At 41.0% G+C, this 19,471-nt stretch overlaps 1 protein-coding gene across 1 annotated transcript in view; it reads right to left on the bottom strand.

Moving 5' to 3' along the window:
- Positions 1–19,471, bottom strand: part of LOC109465451 (ATP-binding cassette sub-family A member 1-like) — an 84,003-nt gene that overhangs the window by 25,648 nt on the left and 38,884 nt on the right. Inside the window, exons 30-40 of the mRNA XM_019762735.1 lie at positions 18,345–18,580; positions 17,029–17,123; positions 15,418–15,613; positions 11,070–11,178; positions 10,071–10,145; positions 7,872–8,041; positions 6,429–6,606; positions 5,509–5,624; positions 4,726–4,873; positions 3,983–4,106; positions 1,515–1,644 (exon numbers count right to left, since the gene is read on the bottom strand). Coding sequence (XP_019618294.1) covers positions 1,515–1,644; positions 3,983–4,106; positions 4,726–4,873; positions 5,509–5,624; positions 6,429–6,606; positions 7,872–8,041; positions 10,071–10,145; positions 11,070–11,178; positions 15,418–15,613; positions 17,029–17,123; positions 18,345–18,580 — 1,577 coding nt within the window. The remainder of the gene's footprint in view (positions 1–1,514; positions 1,645–3,982; positions 4,107–4,725; positions 4,874–5,508; positions 5,625–6,428; positions 6,607–7,871; positions 8,042–10,070; positions 10,146–11,069; positions 11,179–15,417; positions 15,614–17,028; positions 17,124–18,344; positions 18,581–19,471) is intronic.

Below are 19,471 nucleotides of genomic sequence, written 5' to 3'. Positions count from 1 at the left end.
ATTCAACAAAAAAATTACGTACAGTTTTGAGAATGGAATAGCCCTAACTGTTGACCTTGTTGAAGGCCAGAATGCTAGAATATCACTCTTATTTACTAGACTAGAGTTTCAATCTTCAAGCCAATGAATTTTGAAAATGTTTCTTTCCTTTGAAGGTGGTGATTTCTGGTTCCCAACAGCCTATAGATGTTGCTGACCTTAGGAAGCATACAAACTATTCAGGTAAGAACAACTAGTGACCACACCAATTTAATTTGTTGGTTCTCGGATTCGCCTCTTCGTTTTTTTCTGATTTGCAAAAAAAAAAAAAAATTGATTCTGGTCCTGAATCAACTGAAAAATGCTCATGTTTTGCCCCCAAAAACAGTTGAGGTAAAGTCCTTTTTCTTCCTAGTTGTTACAGTTTTCCCATCTATCATTGCTAGTGGGTTTTGATTAAAAAGTTCAAAAATTCAATGTTTAAATTTTAACCCAGCCTTTTTGTGTTGACTTCATGGCTCATTTTGTAGCACTTAAGCCTATAATAGGATGCCTAGACCTGTTTTTATTTTTATTTTTTTTTCGCCCTGTCGCTTCATATTTTTTCTGAAAACATCCGAGAACCAACAAATTAAATTGGTGTGGCCTAATGTGACAAATTGTACCTAATTCAGGGGGATGTGCTTCTGCTCCTCCTCCAAATTGATGAGCAATAAATAAATTTCAAATTTCAGTACAAAGGACAGGGGTAGTTATCCTTATTGTACTGTAGAGTCACTGCGGTTATTGTTGCATGTTCAGTACCAAGGACAAGGGTAGTTACTATCCTTATTGTACTGTATAGTCACTGTGGTTATAGTCACTGTGGTTATTGTTGCATGTTCAGTACCAAGGACAGGGGTAGTTACTATCCTTATTGTACTGTATAGTCACTGTGGTTATTGTTGCATGTTCAGTACCAAGGACAGGGGTAGTTATCCTTATTGTACTGTATAGTCACTGTGGTTATAGTCACTGGTTATTGTTGCATGTTCAGTACCAAGGACAGGGGCAGTTATCCTTATTGTACTAGTTACTATCCTTACTGTACTGTATAGTTTTTGTTCCATGTTCAGTACCAAGGATATGGGATAGTTACCTTCGCCAATGATAACTGCCTGAAATTTCATACTTGTGGTATTTGAAAGTTCGGTGAAGGTGAAAATCAGTAAACATAATGTATTCAAATCAGGACCTCATTTGCATAATTTATGAGGAAATGCTAGAATGGCATTGCTTGTTAATACATGGCTGTCTTTTGGTTGAGAATATGATAAATTGATATAATTCATGAAAATGAGGATCCTATTTGCACAATCAGGGGATACAAATTGTCAGTCATAAAGACTAACTTCATTTGGCAAAGGTATGAGATCGGGGAACTCTAGTTGTTATTCACATTGTATAGCCACTGTGTTTATTGTTGTATATTCAATACCAAGGACAGGGATAGTTGTTATCCTTATTATACTGTATATAGTCACTGTTGTACAAACCTTGGCTTGATAAAGAACCTGTACTCCACCAGTAGGGTGAAGGTGAAGAAGAGGATCCCCTGAATCACCATAGAGAACAGGTTCCGCCCCACCAGGTCCCAGTCAAATGGGTTTTTAAATGTGTTCTCACCTGCAACAGAGGATAGAAAATAGTAAATAAATAAATTTGTGACCCTAGCATATTTACATCATGAGATACCAAAACTGCTTGTCTGCCTAGGCCTGCCCACATGAACTCAACAATTGACCTACTTCCACACGTGTTTACTTATACAAGCTAAAGTCTAATTGAGCAGCCAAGGGGTGGGAGGTGATAGGGTAACCTGGCTGAAGCTCTTTAACCTAGATAAAATTGCACTTCCCTACAAGCCACTAGGGAGTCCGAACTTACACCAATTTATCTATGCCCTTGAACCTATTCACCATACAATAAACCAGACAATTGCTCATCCAGAACTTGAACTGCTAACAAACAAAACCAACAAACAAAAAATGCCCACTGCAATGACATAGAGACCAACCCCACAACACCCATTTTTGAACTTGACCTTGGCCTTGTCAACAGTACTGTGCCTACCAAAAATCATGCACATCCATGTGCAGATTCTCAAGTTATCCTGCTAACAAGAGCAACAAAAAAGGTCCACTTTTGAGCCATATTTGAACTTGTCCTCAGTTTTTTCAATGGTGACCTGCCCACCAAAAATCATTAATATCTATTCACATATCACTCGTTCTCATTCAAATGTACAAAATGCTGTCGCCACTCTTTATGACTAGGTATGAGCCAAATCACGGACATAATCGTTGCTTTCTTCACTTTCCGACTACACTTACTATGTTTCACGAAAAATGTACCACAAAACTAGGTTTGATTGATGACTTGAGAGAAATTATGGTCGCGGGTTGGATTTCTCCCCCTAAAAAGCGGCTGTCGCCTGAGAAGAAATAGAAACTTTAAAAAGCAACCTAAAACGTAGCAATTTGATTACGGCAGTAGTTTTCTGCCTGCTGAAGTCGGGTGGCCAGGCCCTCTGACTGATCAAGTCAGATCGCTCCTGTCACTATTCTTGTACATGTTTCATACCTGTCGCCAAGTTCTGTAACATCCGTTACCGCTCAAGTAAGACGGTCGTGCAGTTTAGATAAAGTCACATATAAGACAAGAAATTGCCATTTTGATGACTTTTAGCAAGTTTTCTAGGTTTCTAAGAGAAGAAGAAAAGAGTGTGTGCTGTCATTTGTAGCCACCTTCGCTGAACAAATTGTTTTACAGTAATGAATGTAACATCCATTACCGTTGTTTTTACTTTCAATTTTAGGTTCTTCACCTGGTACATGTATATAAAAAGTTGCCCAGTTTTTAAATGTCCATACTTATGCCCCCTTGTCCTCAAAGGATGAAGATAAAAACTGCAGATCTTCTTGGAGAAATAAACAAAAACGTCCGTTTCGTAACATCCGTTACCGGTAACGGAAGTTACACCTGTAGCGCAAAAGACGTAACAAGAGATTGACTTGTTTTAGTTGGAAATAAAGTAGAAAAAATATGGATCCGAAGAAAAATAACCCTCGGTGGCGTCAACAAACTCAAATTTTCTACTCTTTTTTGCTTCCAAAGATAATTTTTGCTACTTCTATACACTACACTTAGCTATCTTTATGTGTTCAATACGTGTATATTTACCAGTAAATAATGGGTTGACAGAAGTACTTTCATAGATACTGACGCCTAACCTAATGGCTTTTGAGGTGATGTCATGAATACGAGCTTTATCGTACACCCAATTCATGCAGATGTTCCAGTGCTTTTGCCGCACTAAAAATGCATTGTTTACATAATTATGTCTTATGTAAGTGCATACATTTTCGATAACTTCCCATGGCAATTAAGCTGTCCTTTTTTGGTAATCATTAATTGAGATGATTTCCTAAAACATAAGGTAGGTGTGCCTAATAAAACAGATCGATTTTTCAACCAAAAAAATCACCATTTTGTACATTTCCATGAGAACTAGCAATATACTCAATGACATACATAAAAGGTCCACTGCAGTACATCTATTTACATAATCAATGACATACACAAAAGGTCCACTGCAGTAACGTAGGGAGCTCCCACAAAGTCCATTTTTGCACTTAACCATGGTCTCGACAACGGTAACCTGCCTGCCAAAAATCATGAACATTGAACCATGCCTTCAAGAGTTATGCTGCATAGTTTCCCACACTATAGCAAAGTGATTTCATAGCCTTCTGATGAAGGCATTAATTGATAAACACAGAAGACTGATTCAAGTCATTGGTAGAATAAGCTTCTTTTGAATCTTTGGGAACCAGTTACTGGACAAATTAGGTTGATTTGTGCTACAGAGACTTAGATTTAAACTTTTTAGGATAAATTAAAAAAATATGCTTGTAACAAAATAGGGCAGGCTGATGAGATACAATGGTGACATTAAGCATACCAAATCGTGAGAAAGCGTCAGCATACAGCTGGTTCCTGGCCATGTCCATCAGACCACGGCCCAGACAGAAGTGGGGGAAGATGAGGAACACCTGGCGCAGGTAGTTATTGATGGTGATGATCTCCTGGAGTAACACAGGGAAAAAAACTGTTTTCAATGAAATTTTCTACCTCATCATGTTCCACCAAGCTAAGGTCTAACTAGAAAGGCAGCGTTTGCTCAGGAGCAAATTCATCATATTTCAGTCCATATCTGTCCTTATTTCAAAATGAACTGCAATCATCAACCATTTCCATATATGGTGCTCTTTGATATCTTATTGTTTTCATGTAGTCCCCAGTACCCATAAAGTGCGTTTTGGTAAAATATTCTTCAAACCCCCATACAGTGCTTTTCAATATAAGGTGTTTTCAAAACCCCCATGTGGTATTATAGTCACAAGAATTACCCCGTCATTATAACATATGATCAGTACACACTTTTGACAGGATCCACATCACCCTGTATCTGCTTGAAGATTGCCTACCCACACCAACATGTATCTGCTTATACTCAGTTATAGATTGCAAATTACAGGTCATTTGGCTCCAGAAATTGAATCTATTTAACGAAATGGCAGGGGAAGAAGGAGAAAAATGAGGAAAAAACAATGTACATGGACATGTATTTCATGGATCCATAAAAAATAACCTACTCATCAGCCAATCAGCACAAATAACACATCCTTTTCATAGCTCTCTTACCTGGTCGTCCTCAAACAGCTCAAGGATAAATGTGGCGACTGTTCCGTTGATGCCGATGAACAGGTTGATACTGGTCAGAGCCACGTAGGCAGTACTGGAGATGTTAAACACATATGCAGCTGGGTACATCAGGGGAGTAACTGCCCAACTGCAGGTTGAGAGAGAGGGTAGAAAAAGTAGTACATGAAGAGAAATTCTACAGAATTACAAATACAATTCCACAGTTAACAATCTATTTTCATATCACAGTTTGTAGAAAAGTTCTGAATATACTTACTATATAACACTGTATATTGACTGATGTCTCAAGCGGGACTATTTTGCAAAATCAACTAGTACTATCCAAAATAAGGAACAGAATCACTGAACTAACCATAATTATTCTTTCCCCCAGCAGTAACAAAAAACGAAGTCGAAAATTATTTTATTCACCAATCCGTTAATTAAACTGTACAATCAGACAATAGAACCATGTATGAAGTGATTGGGAACTACCATGACAGTGTTGTATACAGGTATCATTGTTGTCATTTAATCTCCTTTTCTATGTATGCTATTCAGGCTGCAATGTCTTCAATGTTAGTTTCTAAAAAAATAAATAATGGAATAGAGATTGAAGTGAACATTCTTCTCCAGGATAACATAGACCTGATAACCTGATTTCTCAGAACTTTTAGAAGTCAGTGATGATGATCAATTCTTCTGAAGAAGACTTGAGGACTAGTTGCAAATATGATAAAGAGTTCAATCTCTTTCATAAAGCTAGTCTAAGAGTATACATACCCATATAGCAGCAGTAGAGCCAGCAGGCAGGGGAAGTTAGCAGCAGACACAAAGGCAGCTTTCTGGAAGGCCACAAAGATGAACACACACAGCATGGCAGACACTAGGTATGAACACTGGGGAAAAAAACAACAGACTTCTTAATGAGTTAGATACATTTTGGTCTATTAAATTCCATCTGACTACTGAGACAAAAGCTTCATAATGTTTCATAAGTTACTGAGGACATGACAATTCTACAGTGACCATTTACATCAATGCTCCATAACAATGACAGGAGTGTTTGTTGTAGCTATTGTACAGTCTTGCACATTCAGTGCCAAGGGCAGGGATATTTGGTGTCCTTACTGTACTGAAAGTCACTGCGGTTGCAGTTGTTATTCCTATAATTGTAGAGTCTGAAATTATTCCTGTCCTTGGTGCTGAACATACAACACTAACCACAGTGACTATACAATTATAGGAATAACAACTGCAACCAGATTCAGATTCAGATAATAATATAATTGTATAGTCACTGCGGTTAGTGTTGCATGTTCAGCACCAAGGACAGGAATAATTGTTGCCCATATCGTACAGTTACTTTCTCCACCTCCTGAAAAGGTTGACTGAGGATGATGACGTAGTCAATGTTACATGTACATGTTCAGTACCAAGGACATGGGTGTTTTAACCCCTACTGTATAGTTACTGTAGTTAGTGTTGCATTTTAAGAGCTATAATTACAGTAAAATTTAGAAAGTTAAATTAAGTCCAGATGAAATCAGATGGCTGGGAGGAAAAAATTAAGCAGACCTGCCTGAAATTATCTGTATGTTTCAGGCTGCAGAATTTCCCCTGACAGTTTTCATGTTCATATTCCAGTCAAGCAGTATGTTTTGTATCAAAGAACCACCAAATTAAATATGGCCCAAAATTACCATATCCCAGGTGAAGTTGGCACACCAGTACACCGCAGGGTTCACCCCGCTCACAAACTGCAGGTGTTTGGACTTGCTCACACGTTCTCCGATCAGGAAAACCACAAAACTTGCTGGGACGAAGGACAGTGCAAAGATGACACAGATAGCAATGACGACATCAGCTCCACCCTTCAGCCTTTGTAAAAAAAAACAAGTGAAATTATCTTGAAAGTTCATCTGTATTAATTTGGTAGAAATCATTATGAAGCAAGTTTAAACAGCAATTTCCAACACAACAAATTGGGTTCACCCAAATTTTAGACTGTACAACTCCAGTCTTTGTCAAGGAATGAGCAATCCACTGCTTCCGTGACGGTATTACGGAAATAACACACGTGACTCCGTGAGCAGTGGATCATAGGTTGCAGAAAGTCTGTGGCGCCCCCCGTCTCTGTTGAGGGATGGTTGTAATGCCCCGATGTAGATGGCCTCTATAATCCCTCGTGCAAAGAAGTCTGGTTCTGAGTCCAAGAATCTTACTTTTTCCAGTGAGACTGAGTGCCCAGGCGATTCTATGTGTACAACGGTATGTTGTGAGACCTCCGAAGTAGTCGAGCTAGGTCGTTTGTGTTCTAAAAACCTAGCCTTGGGAGATCTTTCAGTCTCTCCAATATAGGTTTCCTTACATGGGCCTTTGGAATTCTGTCCTTGACACTGTATAATATTATGGTAAACTACACCACATTTGCTTTCCTTTGGTGTTTTGTCCTTTGGTGAAACCAGTATGTTCCGGAGGGTTCTAGTTGGTCTAAAACAGGTCTTAATCCCATGTGTAGCAAAGATCCTCCTGAGCCCTTCACTCAGGCCTTTCCTGAAAGGCATATACACATAGAATCGCCTGGACATTCAGTCTCACTGGACAAAGATCTTGGACACAGAACCGGACTTCTTTGCACGAGGGATTAAAGAGGCCATATACATCAGGGCATTACAACCATCCCTCAACAGAGACGGGGGCGCCACAGACTTTCTGCAACCTATGATCTGTGTTATCTGTGTGACATCACAGAAGCGGTGGATTGCTCATTCCTTGACAAAGACTGGAGTTGTACAGTCAAAAATTTGGGTGAGTCCAATTTGTTGTGTTGGAAATTACAGTTTAAACTTGCTTCATAACAAGTGAAATTCATCAGGAAATCAACAGAGAAAAGAGAAAACAAGTCTAGCAATGAAATATTCACAAATAAAATGTCCACAGACTGTAGTGCTAAATATTTAGACTACAGACAGACCAGGTATAAACAGTGATAGTCTTAACATTAGCAAGGCCAACATTCCAGTGCTGAAATTACAATGAATGTACAATGTACAGACCCTCTTCCAGGTTGTAATCTATTCTTAAATCCTTTTAAAAATCATATAATATTCAATTAACAGCACTTCAAGATACAAGATACATACAATGTTTCCTCTGACAGCTGTTCCTTGGTGAAGTTCATGGGATGGTTGTAGGCAGTGATACCATGCAGTCTGGGATTGCTACTGGATGGCAGGTTGGCACGCAGGATAGCGTTACTGATGACATTAACGTAGGCAACCATTGCATGGTAACCCTTGTTATTGTACCATACCTGCATGGAAACCAATAATTTTACTGCTAATAGTATAATGATACCTTGGTTTCTTAGTCAAGGTTGAACTGTAATTTTCAACACAAAAAGTTGCATTCAAAGTCTCAAGTGACCAAGCCCAGTCTTTGTCAAGGAATGGCACTTATTACTCCATGAAGGAGGCCAAGACCTCTGAGTATTAAAATTGATGAAGCCTGAACAGTTGTGTCTGCAGCCATTACTCGCGATTCCTTCGCTGCATGGAGACGTAGTTTGGTACGTTGTCTGCTAGTATGGTCTAGTTGTACCTTCGCCAAGAAGGTTATGTTTTCATGTAGCATTTGTGTGTGTGTGTTTGTGGTTTAACAAGATATCTCAAGAACCAAGGTCTTGATTTTGAGAACAAATTTTGGGTGGTAGATAGCTCTTGGGCTAGGGAAGAACTGACATGAGTTTGGACCCCCTAACAGCTTGTTCTGGAACTGCAGGAGTGTTAGTTGAAAAATCTTCGAAGGAGGAAAACTCAAGAATGGGTTGACGGATTGTCATGATTTTTGGTGTGTAGGTAGCTAAAGTGATGCTTGACATAATCAGATGATAATTTGCATAATCAATGAGGAAATTCTATAAATCTGCTTCGTTCGATGATACATGTAAGACTATGAAACACATGTGACACGTAATTGAGAATGAGAAAAACACATGAGGATATAGATTAAGTAAATGAAGACCTAATTTGCATAATTAATGAAAAATTGTTATAATTTCATTGTTTTAACTGATGGGAATTTCAGATCTTAGGTGCTTGAGATGTTTGAGTTTGAGTGTCTGTGTATAGCAGCAGCTGATTTTGATTCAGAATTTGAAAGAGAATAGCCCCAAAAGGGATTAACAGATTGTTATAATTTTGGTGTGTACATAGATTTTTGTATAATTATGAAGGAAAGTTTATGAATTCACTGCATTTCATGATAGTACTTTCAAACATGTAAAATATGTAACTGATGTAGGGGGAATATCATTAGCTACGGTGTAGTAATTATGTAAATGAGATAATTTTCATAATTGATAAGAAACCCTATAAAGTTGAAAAGATCAACATTTTTTATATAAACCATACAAATCAGGGCATCGTTTACATAATCTATGATGAATCACAAGCACAATGATTACTTCACTGTGATCTGTGTCCTACTGACACTTGTGTTGGAAATTACAGTTTATCCTTGATTCAGAATAACTTCTACTCAAGACAAAGAGAGAGGTATCCTGCCAACAGCCAGCGATTGGCACCTCAGAGTTGACCTAGATAGGAGACTGGTATTCTCAGAAGATATAGTCAGTACGAACTTGAAACTAGGTGTAGTGCTGTGGTCTCCCCAGACAAAACAAGTAGTCCTAGAGGAGCTGACAGTCCCATGGGAGGAGAGGATATGAAAGGCATATGAAAGAAAGGCGGGGAAGTACCAAAACCTTCTGCAGAGGACGTGGTGATTCCCCGTGCAGATTGCTTGCAGATTGCTTCTAGAGTCCCCTGTGGCACAGGGGGCTCTAGGAGCATCAGTCTCAAAGATGGCAGATACAGTAGAAGCGGCATCACGCTGGGTGTGGATGAAACACAGAGATAGCACGTGTAAACCAATAACTCCCTGCCAGGCAGTACCTGGCCTGTACTGTCACCCCACCAGACAGAGAGAGGCGAAACCTCCAAGGCTGGCCGGACAGCAGCTGATGATGTCAGGGAAGCAGCCACCTACATGTAGCTGTACATGTGAAATTTTGAGCTACAGTAACTATAACTGTACGGTTACAACTTTTTTCAAATGTATGTTTTTGTCTATGAATTCTTCTTGTTTATAATTGTACAATGTAATAATATCACATAGTGTTGTTTTTATGTGCAAACTGCATATAAAAAAAAATAAATATTTGGTACCTTTGGTCCTTTATTCATCCCATACCTTGTAAATTCGGTTTTAGCTTTAACACGTCTTTAAGCCACCTCCTTAAATAAAACTTTGCATGGTTCTAAATCAATTCCCATACACACCTTAGCATTGTCCCTGGTTTCCAGGTTGATGATAAACTCAGAGATGGCCTCAACGAGGTTGTCATGGCTTTCTACCTGTGAAAGGGGTAAGATTAACAAACAAGGTTGAAGTCTTCCATTTTTAAAAGACTGTCACAGAGAATTAAATTGAGTTGCAAAATGCACCAAGAAAGGTCTAGAATTCAATCACGCAGTGTTCGAAATACCTGTCTGCAGTCTGCAATCTGCAGATGGATTTTCAAGATTGCAGAAGGAAAATGTATACAATCTGCAATTTTTGCAGAAGGAAAAGTAGGCTCCAGATTCAATAGTTTTCAATTTAGCAAACTAGAACTCTCTTAGCCTGAGTGTCAGCCTTGTTAGCTTTCGTCCGCTACCCAAGGTCCGCTGAGGCTAGAACTCTCTGGCCCCAAGGACAGACAACACTTAAGCTTCTGTTTTGAAGCAATAGGAGCTTCTTCACTAATTTGCATCATCCTTGTCTTGACTTGTCTATCTTTTGTTTCCCTTTGGACTTACAGAAATTTGTCTTCACTTATTTGCATATGAATCAATAGTTGGTACTTATAACCCTGGAATTCTCTTAGTGTCACTGAAAGGTAGTAGTCTGACCGTTTCAGGTAGCACCAAAATCATATCGAGTTGCTAAGAGTTAAATACTGTTTTTTGGTATGTCTTTTATTAGTATGTTGTGTGGAAGGATGATATGTGGGTGTGATTACTAGTACATTTACAGGTAAGGTATGATTTTAGTTGTAGTAGCTTGTAGTGGGAGACAGCGGTGAAAGACCTGTGAAAATACCAGTAAATGATAAATTTTCTGTGGAGATTCAGAAGGATCTATTAAGTCTGAAATTAAAAAGATAGATTAAACTTAAAAGAATTCCAGTAATGCTACAGATTTACAAAGCTATATATGATGTAAAAAAGACATTTTGCAGAGCACTGAAAAATTTCGACCACTGCAATCACGTCTGGTCAAACATTACAATTGCTCACCAAGGTGAAGTTGATCCTCTTCTCCAACCTGTCAATCACCCTGGCCAACAGAGTGTAGTTGACCTCTCCCACAAGGTTATTGACCTCACCCAGGGACAGTCCACCATATCTACAGGTGGGGTAAAAGAAGAAGGGTAAAAACAATTAATTGATGTCGAGCATCAATATAAAACTTGTGGCTCCTTTTCTACAACTTACATGTATTACTGGTTCTTTAGATGTAAGAAAATAAGTAAAGGGGCTTTATATTGAACTTCAGAATAATTGACTGAAATATCAGCCAGTAGAATTCCTTGTTTACGTCTCCTCCCACCTACATGTAAGCATACAATGTATTTGTAGAATGTACTGCACCTGCGCAAGACAGTAATAAATTGTGCACAGCACAATGTCTCATTTAAGGTTGTAATCATGTACTTAAGGATGATATCCCGGCTATAATTTTTACTGTCTGCATTGGGTAATATTTAATGAATGGTTTTTTAATGAATGGTTTATTAGAAAAGAAACTCTCGCAGCCTACTGGCTGAATTGCAGATTCCATTACAAGTACTTTAAAAGTGTCATTCAGTTATAATATAAAAACGATAATTAAATTTACCTATTTAAAATCAGTTCTGTCATGGCTTAAACATTCATGTCTCCGTTACAGATGATTAAAAGATGATTAAAATAATAGATATATAATACACATAGATATATTTCGCGAACAGTACGACATACATGCGGGCATAACTCTTTCATCACATAAGTCTACTAATTTTTTCCTTGTTCAAGTTCTCTGAAGGGTTGTGCTAGAAAACAATATTGCTATTCATTCGTTTAACAGTCGGGTTAGGTATGGTATGGTAGAGTTTTGGTATCTATTTGTCCTACACTTCACAGTTCTCAGTTTGTTAGCATTTCGAGTGTTCCTGCCATGCTCCTCACTTCCTCTCGGTGGGAGGAGGTCAGGGTTGATCTTAGAAGCAAATTTCCAGCATAAGTCCGTGCGTCGGCTGCTGAGTGACTGTAGGCCTGTAGTGTGCAAGGCTGAGTTGTAGTCCACGTACTGACCCCTCAGGATGGTGCGCAGTGCCCTCTTCTGTATCCTCTCCAAGCGAGCTGACTGGGAACTAGTGAGTCCTGGGTGCCATACAGGGGCACAGTACTCTACTACAGGTCCCACGTATGACTTGTAGACCTGCAGTAAGTCATTCACAGGGAGGTTGAAGTGTTTCAGTCTCCTTAATAGAAACAGCCGGCCGTTTGCTTTGTTGAGCATCTTGGTTACGTTTGTTTCCCACTTCAGGTTAGCCTGGAGCCAGACTCCCAGGAGACATGCAACTGCCACACTTTCAAGTTCTGAACCGTAAATGTTGAGTGACGGCGGTGCAGGGGGAATCCTCAAAAAGCAAATAGTCATAATCTTACACTTGTCACCATTCAGAAGCATGTAATTGTCCTTGGACCACTGACCGAACTTATCTAGCTCTTCTTGCATGATGGAACGTTCAAGGCGATGCCTTGATTCTGTCATTGTTAAGTCATCTACGTATTTCCATTCATGTATACTGGGAGCAGCATCTCTGACAGCGTCATCAAAGACGGCTAAAAATAGTATTGGTCCGAGAAGTGTGCCCTGAGGTACAGAACAGGTAAGTATCTCCCACTCTGACAGTTGTCCGCCGTAACGAATGCGTTGGCGCCGATTTGACACAAAGTCACTGATCCAGGGGATGATGCTAGGTCTTGCACCAAGTTTGATCAACTTGCTTATGGCTACAGTATGGTCAATGCGGTCGAAAGCCTTAGAAAAATCTGTCATGATCAAGGTTGTGATGTTTCCAGGCTTTTCAGATTCTCTGCACAGGTGGTCCATCAGACTCACAAGGTAGTGGGTAGTGGAGCGGCCCTTGAGACCCCCATATTGCTGTGGGTCAAGTGACGATCTGATGTCCTGCATCAACCACTTGGAAATAAAGGATTCCGCCACCTTCGCTAACTGTGATGTGAGGGAAACTGGGCGCAGCTTATCAACAGAAGGTGGTCTACATTTTGGTAAGGGCACTACTATTGCGTCCTTCCAGTCCTGTGGCACGTACCCTTCCCTCAATGATGCGTTTAGGATGTCTGAGAACGGTTGGGACAGTTCATATGCAAATTCCCGCAGTACTCGCGTGCTCAGATGATCTGGTCCAGGGGCTTTCCCCACTTTCATTTTTCGCATGATGTTGTAAACATCCCATGGGAAGATTGTCGGCGGCGGGTCCTTACAGGGCAGGTAAGCCGGGAGTTGAGTACAATCTAACTCGGGGCGTCCTTGAGCGACTGTTGCAAACTGTTTGTTTATAAAGTTCGCGATGAAAAGACTATCAGCTGACTCATTACCCGGGATGGTAATCGAGAGTTCCTTGTGTTGCATGTTGAGCAGTCCTTTGATTTCTCGGTACCAGTTGGCTGGATTTTCTTTTCTCTGGTTTTCAATCCGGTCACTGTAGTAGGATTTCCTGGCTTTCTTCACCTCACGATTTATCTTGTTCCGGAGGTGTTTCCATAGTAGCGTTTTTCCATCAGAGAAGGCTTTTTGTCTTTGTAGGATTAGTGATTTCACTTCCGGATTGATCCACGGTTTGTCTCTACAGTGCATTTTGATCTGTCTAGTGGGGAAGTGTTGTTCGATGGCTTTTCCCATGGTTTCGTAGAAGATGGTTGTTTTGCGCTCGCATGAGGGTTCCTCGTACAGTTCCTGCCACTCATAAGAGCACAGCCACTGACCAAAGGAACGGATGTCCGAGTCCCGCATAGGTCGCACAGTTTTAGTTTTAGTCACATTGTGTGTTTCACGCAGCTTAGGCCTCCACAGGACCGTGTTGTGGTCACTGAGTCCAAGAGGACCGGTGATTTCTGGTTCGCCGTAGTAAGACTGGAGGTTTGTCATGATCAAGTCTAGGATCGCCTGTCCTCTGGTGGGTTTGTCGACGACTTGAGTCAGTCCGTTCCCACTACAAATGTCTTTAATATCCAGTCTATTGAAGTCGCCCAGTAGAATTAGCCCTGCTGCTTCTGGATGTGATGTTATTATGCGATCGGTTTCAGTAAGTAAATGTTCCACGAGTGTATCCTCGTAGTGAGAGGCTGGTGGATTATACACTGTGCAGACGATGACTTCTGATATACCTCTGGGTAGGCGTCTGGGTCGAATTGATACCCAAAGACATTCCACTTCTGGCGGTACCGATGTGTCTTGCACAACTTTAGCTGGTATGGAATCCTTTACGTACAAGGCGACACCTCCCCCTCTTTTCTCTGTACGACATCTTGAAAACAGGTTGTAGCCATCTACAGCTAGGTGTGTCTCCGACATGTCAGGTGTGAACCACGTCTCTGACACGGCAGCAATGTCAATCCTATTGTTCAGAAGAGTGAACTGGAATTCCTCCAATCTGTTTACCAGTGACCTGGGGTTACATAACAAAACAGATGGTGTCTTGCAGGCATGATCATGCTTTTTCTCATTTTCAGTCTTTCTAAAGGTTTGCAGGACTTTCTTCCTCAATGAGGGACGCCAGGTGCACCGATGGAAGTTATTGGGATTCGCGTGGCGGTTTCCAAGTACCACTGGGATCGGTCTGGCGACGTTCTTTCCCCCGCGCCAGCCCCTGGCATGAAAGATTTTCTTGATTCCACATTCCGTGATTGCCCTTTTTGCTGTGGCAGGCAGTTTTGTGTAAGACATAAGTGCCCGAAGGGCCGACGACGGGTATCGTGTCCAGATGACCTTTAGTAACCCGGCGATCACTGTACTAACTGGAATTATATGTCATCCGACTCTTTTACCGTTCTCTGGTTTACCTTATGCGAGTCATTCTGTTCAACAGGTGGTTGGTAGGTTAACACTGGCAAAGTAGGAGCCTGCTCACCTTCTTGGTCAGTAGCAGTGCTTGAGTATACGGCGTCGAAGTGCCCTTGTCTCTTCAATGCCCTCCCCCTGTGATCGGCGTTGGTTTGTGAATAACAAAAATCTCGAATAGAAGCAACTAAAACGTCCTAAACTGCTTGTCCAACGTTTGAGGGGTTGTATTCCGACTTGCCTTTACGTCGATTCTTGACCGATGGTGGCTTGATATAGCCAAAAGTATACTTTTATAAGGACATTGGCGGACGTGTTAAAAAGTGTGGGCAGCTATGAAAGCGCCACCTAGCGGATATTCTGATGCAACATTGACCAAACATTCAACAAAAACTGTGAGTGTGAAAAATGCTGGTTTTGGGCAGACACAGCAGTAGTTCTGTAGACTTCCTGTACATGGGTGTATCAGGAAGATGAAGCTACTGTAACAATGTATTTTTAACAGAAGTGTGTCACCTGTTCCTGCGGTACCTGTCCATGGTTTTGACCAGGTAGTCTGTGACATTGCGACCTGTCATGTTCATGAGGTAGTCTCCTGTCTCTCCGATGTCACACGGGGGAAACGGTCCACCCGCCTCAGCGGGACAAACGGCGCTCCCCGTCTCACAGGAACAGTCGGGGGAGGGATGGGCCATGGTGGGGGTGAAGTTGGCTATAGGACAAGAGATGGAGTATTGAATTCAGATTTATGAAATCAAAAAGAACCATTACCTATTAAAAGACTATAAAATTATTAACTTCAGTATTGGTGGTACATTTTACGAATTTCCTACAGAAAAAGCTATCTGTCACCAACAATCCAAGACCATAGCATGCTAAGGGCAAAAGATACAAAAACTGGAAGTTCAGCTGCAGTACCAAGGCCAGCCACCAGGAGGGTGGCCTTGGTTGACCTTGAACTTTTGTCTTCCTATGACCTACCAACATACATTGTATCAAGACAGTATCATTGCAAAATATCATCTACAAATGTGCAGAAACACACACACACACACACACACACACACAGACACAGATACACCAAAAACAATACCTCCATTTTTCATGGAGGTAATTACAAAGCTATAATTTAGTCCATCATGGAAGGTAGCAGATCTATAGAATTTTCTTTTTAAGTATACAAGTTAAATTTAGATTTACATAATTGTCATTTGATTATGTCAAACATCACTTAATAAGCTACCTACATAACAAAAATCGTGATGATCTGTCGACCGGTTCTTGAATCATCAGCCTTCAAAAATTTTTCAACAAATGCTCCTGTAGTTCCAGAACAAGCTGATAGGGGGTGCAAACTCACATCCCTTCTCCCCTAGCCCAAGAGCTACCTACCGTCCAAAATTTATGACCCTAGCATGTCCAGATCATGAGATATCAAAACCAGAAGTTTGGCTGCAGTACCATGACAAGCTGCCAGAAAGCCCAAAATCTAATAATTTCGAGGTCTCATGAAGACCTAACCACCTGCCAAATATCAAGACAATCAACCTTAGCCTTCTCGAGTTATCGTGGTCGCACACAAAAACACGAACGCCAATGAAAACATGACCTTCTTGGCAAAGGTAACTATAGAATGTACAAAGGCAGACATTTGCTTGGGAGCAACTTCATCATATTTCAGTCCATATCCTTTCAAAATGGACTGTTTCAATCATCTACCTTTTCCATATGTGGTGCTGACCTATATGATTGTTTTCATGTAGTCTCCAACACCCATACAATGGTTTAGTGAAATATTATAGAATCCCCCATACAGTGCTTTTCAGTACAGTGTATAAGGTGTTTTGGAAACCCCCATGTGGTATTATAGTCACAAGAATCACCCCGTCATTTTCGCACTTTTGACAGGATCCTCGCCAAACTGTGTCTGCTATACCCAAGCCACCCTGTCTCTGCATGGAGATTCCAAATTACAGGTCATTTGGCCCCAATAGTTTAACAAAATGGCAGGGGAAGGAGAAACATGTTGCAGGTGTTAAAGTCTCTATTACCTCAGTCTGTATTACAATAAGTCCATATTAATTTATCTAAGTTAGAAATGCAAGATTATGTATGTAGGAGACAAACCATTCTGAGCAGCAAAGAAATTCTTCATGGTGTCAGAGAGGGCCCTGGGTTCAGGTTCCACACAGGAGGACCTTGTCTTCTTACAGATGGGTTCACTGAGATGAACAGAATACAGAGTCATTACTGGGGTTTTCTTTTAGAATCAAGGAGGAAAAAGCTTGACAAAAACTTGACAATCATACATGTCGCTCACCCTGTCACTCACCCTGTACACAATGAGGCCAGTGCCATAAATAATACCTTGATGTCTCCTCATCATTTTACGATGTGATGATGTGGTAAGGCCTTGATGGGACAAAGTGGTTTTATGGACCTTTATGCAAACTAGTCAAGGCACCCAGTTGAAAAACAAATGGTTTTGATTCACATGTAAAAGGAAAAATTGAACACTTTAGAAAGTTAAAAATAAAAGACTCAGGTCTCGTCTTGCTGATAGACATTTATGACATACTTGGCCATTTTTGTCATGTTGGCCACCATCGAAGGGCAACAAAATATCTTGTTTGTTTTTTCAAAATCAAGCAAATTCAGTGCGCACACTGATGTCTTCCATTATATTAATTGCTGTTACTACATGTAACAGATTAAAAACTTTGACAAAAATACAACTTGGGTGTAAGATTCTTCAATAGTGAGTTTTCTGTTAACTCATATACTGTATACATTTTCACTATCACACTCCAGGATTTGATTATTCTGCTGCTGTTGTCCCTGAACAGGTGTCGGCAGCTGTAGTACGGTAGTAGTGGTGTTCACACCGCACCTCGAGGTGGCCCTATCCAGCGAGTTTACACCGGCAAGGCCGCGCTCTCTAATGTCCTTCCTGACACACTCCATCCACCTCTGCTGCTATGCAGCTGCAGTTCAATTATGACTGTTACATGTATTAATACAGCCACTAGCATGTTTAACATGCCCATACCATCGGAGTCGGCGGGACTGCAGAACTGATGTGATGTCTTCTAGGCCAAGTTTTGCGGGCAAGGTAACAAGGTAACATTTTGTCTCCTAAAACCTAATAGTAATCTCCAAGCAGACATACGGAGACTATGTTGCAAAAATTATTCACTTAAAGCATAAAACATATGAAATTCAGCCAAATTCTTGCATCTGCTTGGAGATTATATGTACTTTTTACCAGCCCATTCACAGATGATCGTTGAAGCAAACTTACAAATAAAGAAATTTAGGCAAAACATGTTTGTCCATCTCCAGGGTGCTAAATGTGCATCCGATTCTGTTTTAGATTTTTTTGTCAATTCACAATCTTAAAATGCTACATGTATCTCTCCTGTAATTTAAGGCTTTTGACCCACCCATTCCTGCCTGCTTTCATACAGCTGGTGCCCATCCCTGGTTGGTTGAGCAGGGCAGACACCAGGGCGTTGGTCTCCGCTTTGTCAGGGGCGTCGTTACTGAAGAAGGTGTAGAGCGGATCAGCTGGTCCTTTGTAGAGAGACGGGTCTATCTTCAGGGCGGGGTAGTCTCGGAGGGGAGGGACAATCATGGCGAAGATCATGGCAATGCACACAAACACTGCAGGTAGGATAATCTGTAGAACAATCAAATCAAACTCAATGGATGTTCCATATATCTACAGCAAACAGCTAAAGTATAATTTTTCAAATATTGTTATTGGCTGGGATCTAGATCAAAGTTAAACAAGAAGCCATAGGCGACAATTCTCCGTGAAGTTTTATATATTTCAACAAAATCCCAAGCGTCAACGCCAGACCTACTGTGCAGACATTATAATTAGGCAACGGTTAATACCACGCTCGTCCCCAGCGCCCGTGGAGAAGCCATAGGTTATAGATCGTGGCTTAGCCCAGGCTATGGAAAATAAACTTTCTTTAATGCAAATCTGTCGTTTTTGTTTTCTTTGCGCTATCTAAAGGGTTAGGATAACCTACTCTACTCTGGCGGTATTGTCGTGCGCGCTCGCTAGTACGTATTAAACGTTACACGGCGGCCATCTGAATACATGTACACTGCATTCTTTCTACTATCGGGACCTAAAACAAGACGCAAGATTCCTATTTTGGGGTATAAAATGCTGTCACAATGGTAATATATACCAAATGAAACGGACCTTTACAAAGTACCTCATTTGGTGACGCTATGAGGGTGTACCGTTATCCCTCTACATTTGCCCAGAAGGGAGTTAGTCGCGGAAGGAACTTAGCCACGGAGGGAGTTTTGGCATTCTCCGCCCGCGCCACAAACTCTCGTCCCCAGGACAGTTCACTCTGCTACCCAGCATGCTTTGCGCAAAATGCGTTCTCGGCCCCAGGACACAAATACACGCTAATGCTTCCGCACTGTGTTGCTCTGGGGACCCCGCCGCGCGCCCAGATGTGGATTTAATTATAGCGCGCTAGCGGACGCTGCGGAGGAGCGTGGGTTAATACAATGAGGGCGCGTCACAAGCATAAAACATACA

The sequence above is a fragment of the Branchiostoma belcheri genome, unplaced genomic scaffold (assembly GCF_001625305.1).
Source record: "Branchiostoma belcheri isolate BF01 breed outbred unplaced genomic scaffold, Haploidv18h27 scaffold150, whole genome shotgun sequence".
NCBI lineage: Eukaryota > Metazoa > Chordata > Leptocardii > Amphioxiformes > Branchiostomatidae > Branchiostoma > Branchiostoma belcheri.
This window is presented reverse-complemented; position numbering and strand designations above follow the sequence as displayed.